This window comes from Gekko japonicus, unplaced genomic scaffold, assembly GCF_001447785.1.
Source record: "Gekko japonicus isolate JY-2015 unplaced genomic scaffold, Gekko_japonicus_V1.1 scaffold6171, whole genome shotgun sequence".
NCBI classification, from domain to species: domain Eukaryota; kingdom Metazoa; phylum Chordata; class Lepidosauria; order Squamata; family Gekkonidae; genus Gekko; species Gekko japonicus.
The window spans coordinates 20269-29701 of NW_015171078.1; the positions used below are offsets into that span (position 1 = coordinate 20269).

The 9433-nt window shown below is 41.0% G+C and overlaps 1 protein-coding gene across 1 annotated transcript in view; it reads left to right on the forward strand.

The window, feature by feature from the left end:
* The first annotated feature begins 2319 nt into the window (after positions 1 to 2319).
* LOC107117040 (vomeronasal type-2 receptor 26-like) overlaps positions 2320 to 9433 on the forward strand; it is an 8797-nt gene continuing 1683 nt past the window's right edge. The window contains exons 1-5 of the mRNA XM_015419073.1: positions 2320 to 2610; positions 4303 to 4471; positions 4813 to 5213; positions 5690 to 5917; positions 8065 to 8191. Coding sequence (XP_015274559.1) covers positions 2320 to 2610; positions 4303 to 4471; positions 4813 to 5213; positions 5690 to 5917; positions 8065 to 8191 — 1216 coding nt within the window. The remainder of the gene's footprint in view (positions 2611 to 4302; positions 4472 to 4812; positions 5214 to 5689; positions 5918 to 8064; positions 8192 to 9433) is intronic.

Genomic DNA, 9433 nt, shown 5'->3' on the forward strand with positions numbered 1-9433 from the left:
TCAGATTGTTTACCCTCTTCACACATTTCTTTTCCAAGAGAATCCCTCAGATGGCTTGTTTGACTTTCCGGAGTAAGGTTTCCCATGCCTCTCTTGAATCGTATGAACTTGACCAGATCACAAACCATAGCAGTGTTTCTTGACAGTTATAGGATGGTCAAAGTGTTAGCTGTGTTTATAGCGTCTCCTCCCAGAATTGCATTTTTTTCTCCCAAAATGAGCACTTGTAGTACTTTGAAGGCTGGGATGAACTCTAACCTGGGAGAACCGGGTTTGATACTCCACTCCTCCACTTGTATGTGCTGGATGACCTTGGGCAAGCCATAGTTCTGGCACAGCTGTTCTTGGAAAAGAGTGGTTTCTGTCAGAGCTCTCTCAGCCCCACCTAACTTAGAGGGTGTCTGTTGTGTGGAGGGGGAGGGAAAGGAGGTTGTAAGCCGCTCTGAGACTCCTTTGGGTACTTTGGGTACTCCTTTGGGTACTTTGGGTATCCAATCTCTTTATTCTCTCTCTCTGTCTCTCTCTCTCTGTGGGAGAGAGAGAGAGAGAGAGAGAGAGAGAGAGAGAGAGATTTCAATGAGCTTAGACTCAGGTAATTACAATATTTTACTGCCCATGTGTTTATTGCACCAGATTTGGAATCAATTACATGCATGCAAGTATGATAGAATGCAAACTCAGAATGTAAAAGACTGTATAAAATAAAGGGAATGGGAAACTCTTTCAAAATGCAAAATATATTAAACATTGCAAAACTTAATAGTATGGGGAAATCTGTGAAAAAGGCACACATTTAAAAAGAAATGTATTGCTCATTTAACTTGAAACGAATTCTTTATCACATTCTTGTTTTTAGCTGATATCCATACTTTCATCAATAAAAAATGTTATTGTATAATGCTAGAGTCTTCAACAGTTTATAAAATTTGGCATGGGGTGAAGAGATGAGATTTTTCTCCCCTCTTTTCCCCATAATTTATTACAGTAACATAGGATCTGCAAGACAGAGCTCTTCCACCAGGCATTCAAGTGAGAGCCACATATAACATCTTAATTTAAAACCAGAGCCTTACCCTGGAATTTCTACCATCGGCTATTACCATTACTAACTAACACCTGTTATGGATAATACTTGGAAATTGTTGTCTCACTGTCTGATATGCAGTATCTATGCATAGCACTTTAGAATTGTTTGTATGGTTTTATTTGGTTTTTAAAAAACTTCTATATAAGCCGCCTGAGCCTGCCTTGGTGGGAAGGGCAAGTTTTAGATCTAATAAATAAATAAATAATACTCCAACTTAAGAGTGTCCAATGAAATTGATGAGCAATACATTAAGGTTGCAAAAAGGAAGGAGAATTCCACTAAGCAAGTGATTAACTGGTGAGATTCAATGCTAGTGGACATAGTGATGGTCACGAGAACAGATAGCTTCAAAAGGTTTGAGCATATATGTGGAGGATAGGCCTGTGAGTGGCTTGGGAAGTGAGAGTTGATGATAGCCATCATGAACATTATTACAGCAAATCTAGCACTTACTATGGTAGCATGGAATTGTAATCTGGTTTTACACAGTTTTAATTGATTCATTGTATTATTTTAAATACTCTACTGATTTTATGTACGCCGCCCTGAGCCGGCCATGGCTGGGAGGGCAGGGTATAAATTTGAATGAATGAATGAATAAATAAATACATACATACTAGCCATGGTGACTAATGATAACTTCCACATGCAAAGGTAGTATCACTTGGAATACTAGTGTTAGGATTCAAGATCAGCAGAAAACCTTGGTCTCTGTGTTCTGTTTTAGCCTCTCTAGGGCAACTGGATAGCAGGTGTATAAGACAGGATGTGTCTAATCCAGAAGGGCTCTTCTTATGTCCTTCTGTGTTAGATTCTGAGGCCCATGGAAGCATAACCTCTGAGAAGGAAATGTCTGCATCTTGTCCATTGCACATGCATGAACCCTAAGTCATCAGGCACAGCACATTGTGCTGTAGCTGCTTAGATACATTTAAACCCCTTGATGACATATTGTAGGATATTGTGTTACACAATATTGATCTTCTTGTGTATACAAAATGTTATTTGGGTTGAAGAACAATATGTTTATTAGCTTAGAAAAGAACAATAGCAATAGCAATAACCTGACACAGAGTTAATAAAACCACAGGCAGAGTTGTTGCAAACCATTGTAGAACTCTACCATTAAAGATGGTACCGCCCTGAGCCTGCTTTGCGGGGAGGGCGGGGTAAAAGTCTGACAATGAATGAATAAATAAATAAATAAATGAGTATGAAATTCTGTTCACAGCATGCTGACAAAGTTCTACCAGCATGTCCTGGCTTTGGTGTTTGCTATAGATGAGATCAACCAGAACCCCAAGATCCTGCCCAATGTCACTCTTGGGTTCCACATCTGTGACAGCTACTACAGTGTCCAAATGACCTATCGTACATTGTTGGATCTCCTGTTTAAGTCACACAGATATTTTCCCAACTATGAATGTGGTATTCAGAAGAATGTAATGGCAGTCATTGGGGGACTTAGTTCTGACATCTCCTTCCATATAGCAGACATCTTAGGTCTTTACAAGATACCACAGGTAAGATTTATGGATATAGTTTTTTTTTAAATTACACTTTCATGTCTGGCAGGGTTTTTTTTTAGGTTCAGAAGGAGAGAAAGGCATGTAGCCAGGAAATAAAATGTGATATGTATTTATATGCAAAAAAGTAAAAAAAAGATATGGAATGGTTGGCTCAGTGGGTCAGGGGGAATAGCAAATACTGGGTCTTTTGTAAGGTCTTGTTAGAAATGTGCTGATGAATATTTGCCATAAATTGCACTGTATTACCACCCATTGAGAAAATTCAGTGCGGGTGTGGATACTTGGTTACGCACTTTGATTTGTAGCATATTAATATGTTTCATTCCATCAAAAATTCAGCAACATATGTCCTTGTGTTTGAACCACTTGTGTCTCAGGCAAAGAGGGAATGCGAGTTCTCAAACAGGCCCCACAATCTGCTGCCATTCCCTCATTATAAAAAGTCATGAAACATTAACATTGCAGCATTAGTAACTATGTGAGGTATCTCCTGATACACTTTATTGTGCCTGGCTTGGGGTTTGTTGACCTGTGCTTGATGTGATCTGTCCTGAGCCCATTCGGGGAGGGCGGAATAAAAATCCATCCTCCTCCTCCTCTTCATCATCATCATCATCCTCATCCTCATCCTCCTCATCATCTAAATGTATTGCTTTCAGGGGGAGATAAGCTACTCACAAATTCATCTTCAGACATTGCTACATGGGAATTGTTGGGAAAAGAGAACCTATAGACCAAAAAAAGGGGGAATACAAACCCAATTAAAAAAAACTGCATTCACCACCATGAAGGTTGAACAGGAAAAATGTTAAAAATGGATTAAACAAAATATATCGATTTATTGTACAGTGTACTTAAAATACAAATTAAAAACATAGGCCTTGAACTTAGGCTTTAGACTGAAACCGCTGGTCTAAGGACTCAACAGTGCACATTAAATAAATACAAATAGAGTTCCACAAGTTGATGGTATAGAAATAAGACTACAATTACAGTAAACACGACCAAGCAGAGTTCAACCCAGTGAGCCTTCTTCAGATATCCAGACATTTCCTGCACAGACAACAGTTGCCTCCCACTACAGATGCAGTGGCCAGACAATTGTGGGTAAGAAAAGCCAAAACAAGTGCTGATTGATTAACATTTTATGCTGTGTGTCCAAATGGTGACATCATTAGGATCATGGATATTTTCCCATGATTTTCATGCTCAAACAAAAAAAGGTCCTGTGGTAAATTATATCTAATATTTCCAGTTCATTCCTTCATGGTGTGTATGTATATATCAGCCAAATATATGACAAAATCTGCCGTTTTCCTGCTCAACCTTCATGGTATCTAAAGGGAGAGGGAAAAACTACATTCCTCTTTTATGATGAAGAGCTTCTCAGATTATTTGCAGCAGAGGCTCAAAATGGAATTTATTAATGAGGCATAACCTGTCCATGATCTGATAGCATATGAAGCAACATGGAACAAAGGGTTTAGAAAGTAGCTGCATGGAAATTTTCTGTTGGATGGGAAGATGGAAACATTGAAGGAACAAACCTCAGTGACAGTGACAGGTTTGGATTTTGAGTCAAACTTTGGGAAATTATGAATCTCCGTTCAGCAAATATTCATAGCATAAACAAGCAGAAGAACACACAGGCAGAATTTCTTGAAATATCTGTGCATTTCCTTTTAGCTCACCTATGGCTCATTTGCCCAAGAGGAGAGTAATACAAGACAGTCCCCTACGTTTTTCCGCTTGGTCCCGAATGAAGTCCATCAATGCACAGGAATTATGAAATTACTTCAGTATTTTGGATGGACCTGGGTCGGGCTCTTTGCTGTGGATGACAACAGTGGAGACAGTTTCTTGAAAACCCTGGAGCCATTATTTTCCCAGCATGGAATCTGTTGGGCCTTTACAGAAAGAATCCCAAACCAAGTGAATTGGGATAACTTATATGACCTTAATACTGTGGCATCAAATATATTTTTGCCTTTCGGAGAGAGCAAAGCCAATGCATTTATCTTCTATGGAGAATCAAGGACGGAGAGAGCAAAGCCAATATATTTATCTTCTATGGGGAATCAAGGACAATGATATCTTTGAATTGCCTTATGTTTCTAGCAGATCATAGCTATACAGAAAATATGTCATTGAGAAAGGTGTGGATAATGATGGCCCAAATTGATTTTGCATTGACAGGCCTTCAGCGAGCTTGGGATTTCCAGTTCTTCCAAGGGGCACTTTCCTTCAGAATTCACTCAAATGAACTTTTAGGGTTCCACAACTTTCTGAAAAAAATTAAACCATATTGGAATATAAAAGATGGTTTTCTCAAGGACTTTTGGGGACAAGCATTTGGTTGTTCATTACTAGACCCCCAGGATGCAGAGATGGATGATGCATTATGCACTGGGGAGGAGCACATGGACAGCCTTCCAGGGCATATTTTTGAAATGGGCATGAGTGGCCACAGCTACAGCATCTACAATGCTGTTTATGCCACAGCACATGCTTTGCATGCCATGTACACCTCTATGTTGAAGTACAGAGCGATATTACGGAGCAAAAGACTTGAATTTCATGATTTGCATCCTTGGCAGGTAATGTCATGAAAGCATTGGCAAAAAATGAGGCAACATGAATTATTATTATTAGAAGAAGAGATTGGATTTATACCCCACCCTTAACTTGGAGTCTCAGAGTGCCTTACAAACTCCTTTCCCTTCCCTCTCCACAACAGACACCCTTTGAGGTAGGTGGGGCTGAGAGAGCTCTTTCAAGAACTGCCCTTTCAAGGACAGCTCAGAACTATGGCTTGCTCAAGGTCATCCAGCAGCTGCAAGTGGAGGAGTGGGGAATCAAACCTGGTTCTCCCAGATTAGAGTCCACACAGTTAACCACATAGTATACATAGGAATACAAAGTGCATACATGGGATTCAGTGACAGAATTTTGTGTGGTGCTGAAAAAAGATTAGCCATAGATTTTTACTCTTCTTCCACTAAAAATGATCATAAATATTTGTAATCTCAACATTAAACTACAATATTTTGTTCTCCCCCCCCTTTTCTACCAGCTGAATCCATTTATTCAAGGTGTTTCATTTAACAACTCAATAGGTGAACCTGTGTCTTTTATGGAAAACTGGGAAAAGGGGGATGGATTTGACATCATGAACTTGGTAACGTTCCCAAACAAGACTTTTGTCAGAGTGAAAGTTGGAAGTGTGAATTCCAATGCTGCCGAAGAACAAGTATTCATCCTTCATGAGGAGAGAATTGTGTGGCAGACAAATTTCAACCAGGTGCAGACTACGGGGTTTTGTCTGAGGCCACTCCATTCTGTGGGTCAAGAAAGCTGGGTTTCTTTTCAGGCTTTCCTCATAGGAAAGGTCATAGAATCATAGAGTTGGAAGGGACTCCCAGGGTCATCGAATCCAACCCCCTGCACAATGCAAGGAATTAACTACCCCCCACACACCCAGTAACCCCTTCTCTATGCCCCCAAAATGGCAAAACAACAACAACAAAAAACCTCTGGGATGTGTGGCCAAACTAGTCTGGAGAAAATTGCTTCCTGACCCCAAAGTGGTGATCAGAATTTCCCTGAGCGTGTAAGAAAGGGCCACAAGAACTAAGAATTGATGCAACCCTTCCTGCCCTCCCTTCTTGTGAGCTGCGTAAGTTCACAGAATCAGCATTGTTGTCAGATGGCCATCTAGACCTCCAAAGAAAGAGAGCCCACCACCTCTCAAAGAAGCCTGTTCCACTGATAAACTGCTCTGTCAGGAATTTCTTCCTAATGTTTAGCTGAAAACTCTTTTGATTTAATTTCAATCTACTTGTTCTAATCTAGTCCAACCAACTCTGCACCATCCTCTATGTGACAGCCCTTCAAGTACTTGAAGATTGTTATCATATCACCGCTCAGTTGTCTCCTCTCCAGGTTTAACATACCCAGCTCCTTCAACCTTTCCTCATAGGACTTGGTCTCCAGACTCCTCACAATCTTTGTTGCCCTCCTCTAGACACGTTCCAGCTTGTCTATATCTTTCTTAAATTGTGGTACCGAAAACTGACACAATACTCCAGAGCAGAGTAAAGAGATATAATCACTTCTCAAGATCTGGACACTATACTTCTGTTGATACAGCCCAAAATTGAATTTCCCTGTGTGTGCGCGCACGTGTGTGTGTGTGTGTGTGTGTGTGTACTTGGAAGTCATGGTGACCTCTGGTGACTCTGTGTGTACATGGAATTCATGGTGACCTCTGGAGACTGGCCCCTACTGGGGGGCTGGAGGATATTCAGAGAGGTGGCTGAATAAAGTCTGCCGCTCTATTCCTGACTGCTGGTATTTCAATGAAGTCTCCCATCCAAGTACTTGCCAGAGTTGACCCTGCTTAGTTTCCAAGATCTGACAAGATCAGGCTTGCTTGGGTTATCCAAGTCAGGGCACATTTTTAGCTACCGCATCACACTGCTGACTCATGTTCAGTGTATGGTAGAAGAAGGAGGAGGAGGAGATTGGATTTATACCCCGCCCTTCACTACCCAAGGGAGTCTCAGAGCAGTTTACAATCTCCTTTCCCTTCTCTTCACCACAACAGACACCCCATGAGATAGGTAGGGCTGATTATCCCAGGTTAGAGTCCGCACTCATAACCACAACACCAAACTGGCTCTCTAGAACCTAGACCCTTATCGCACATACAACTGTCAAGACAAATCTCCCCCATCCTATAATGATGCATTTGGTTTTTCCTACCTAAATGTAGAATTTATTTATCTCCATTGAAATTAATCTGTCAAAGTCATCCTGTATCCTGACTCTCTCTTCTACTGTATTTGCGACCCCTTCTCCGCTCCCTGCGTCTGACTGGCATTTATTCTGTGCCATACACAGTTACATGAAATGTTAAACCTTGCTGAGCTTAAGAACACTTACTATTATGTCATAGCACTATGTTGAGATTCACTGTTCTTACACTGTAACATCCCATCCCTACTTTTTAATGATCTTTTTAGACAAAATATGAAGGATTCTGGTGAGCAAGTTGGCAGGGCTGGGGCAAGAGTCCCAGATTCAGTCCCTGGCATCTCAATTTATCGGGCAGGAGGTGATGTAAAAGACCTAAATATATAAAACCCTGAAGAGCAACTACCAGTCTGAGTAGATACTACTGACTTCAAAGGTACAAGGGTCTAAGTCAGTTATGTAGCTTCATGTGTTTTTTAGTCTAGAGATGTAATTCCGGGACAATTCCCAGGCCCACCTGAAGGTTAGCAACCCTACAAGGTAGAGGTTGAAAAAATACTTTGAGCCACCAATGAGAAATACTACATGACTGTGAAAATTCAATGTTTGTTATTATTACCTTTTTTTTTTACTGCTCACATAAACAGTCGATAATGTCTAGTTTCTCCCACCATACTTGTTGTTTTTAAATAGGGGCGGCCCATTTCTGTGTGTAATGACTTCTGCCACCCTGGTACCCAAAAGAAAAAGAAAGAAGGGGAGAAATTTTGTTGCTATGATTGTGTCCTTTGCCCAGAAGGGAAGATTTCAAGCCAGCAAGGTAGGTGGTGTATGATGGAATTCTATGCAGACTCCCAGGAATCTAAGCCAGTAGAAACCAGGGGTCTTGGAATGGAATATAGAATCATAGAGTTGGAAGAGGCCATACAGACCATGTAGTCCAACTCCCTGCCCAATGCAGGACCAGCCTAAAGCATCTCTGACAAATATTCGTCCAGCCTCTTCATGAAAGCTGTCAGTGAAGGGGAGCTCACCACCTCCCTAGACAGCTGATTCCACCTTTGAACCACTCTGACCATGAAAAGGTTTTTCCTAATATCCAGCTGATACTTTTCCTAATATCCAGCATGATACCTTTCTAATATCCAGCTGATACCTATCCTCTGCTGCAAGCTGGAACAGCGCCTTGCCCTCCTCCAAATGACAGCCTTTCGAATATTTAAAGAATGTAACTGTAGAATGTGACTAGAAATGCAGCAGTATCAAAGTGGTCACTTCCACTGTCATGGGGAACACAGTGAGATTTCCCTCCTACAACGCCATCCCAAGAGCCTTCAAGATCCCAGACAATCTTCCAAATGTACCTACCTGGTTGATGCTGCCCCTGTGATGGACATAAGTGATAGGTGGGCAGGATAGAGGAGGGCACAGCAATTCAAATAAATATAAACATGCATTTGACTTCCTGAAAAGCTTTAAGGATTTAATATTGAAAATCTGAAGGAACCTTTATAAACCTTTGACACACAGATATGTATGCATGTGCCTTCAAGTCACAACTAACTTCTGGCAATGATCCTGGCAATGGACTTGCAAGGCAGATGAGCAGCAGAGTTACTTTGCCATTTCTTTCTTCTGTGGAGTCTTCCTCAGTCATCTACCATTGATATACCAACCCTGCTTAGCATCCAAGATCTGATGAAATTGGGCGCGCCTGCATCCCACATCCCTTAACACAAAGAACAAGGAGTTTAAATGACATTGGGGGGCGGGGATGTCAGTCTAACCCTAAAATAAAGGTCAACTTGAAAAAATCTTGTCATGTAAACTGTAACATAAATGAATAGGAGAAATGGAACCCATTAGAAATGGAACCCAAAAGGGGATGCTGGCAAATACATTACATGATTTGCTAGAGTGATAGAATGCAGATGTAAAGGTCTCCAGCTCAATCACAAGCTTTGATGGAAGGGTCTGGATCGAGGTGGCCAAACTTGCTTTACTTTACAGCCATATAGAATAAACGTCAGATGTCTGAGAGCCACAGGACATGAACAAATAT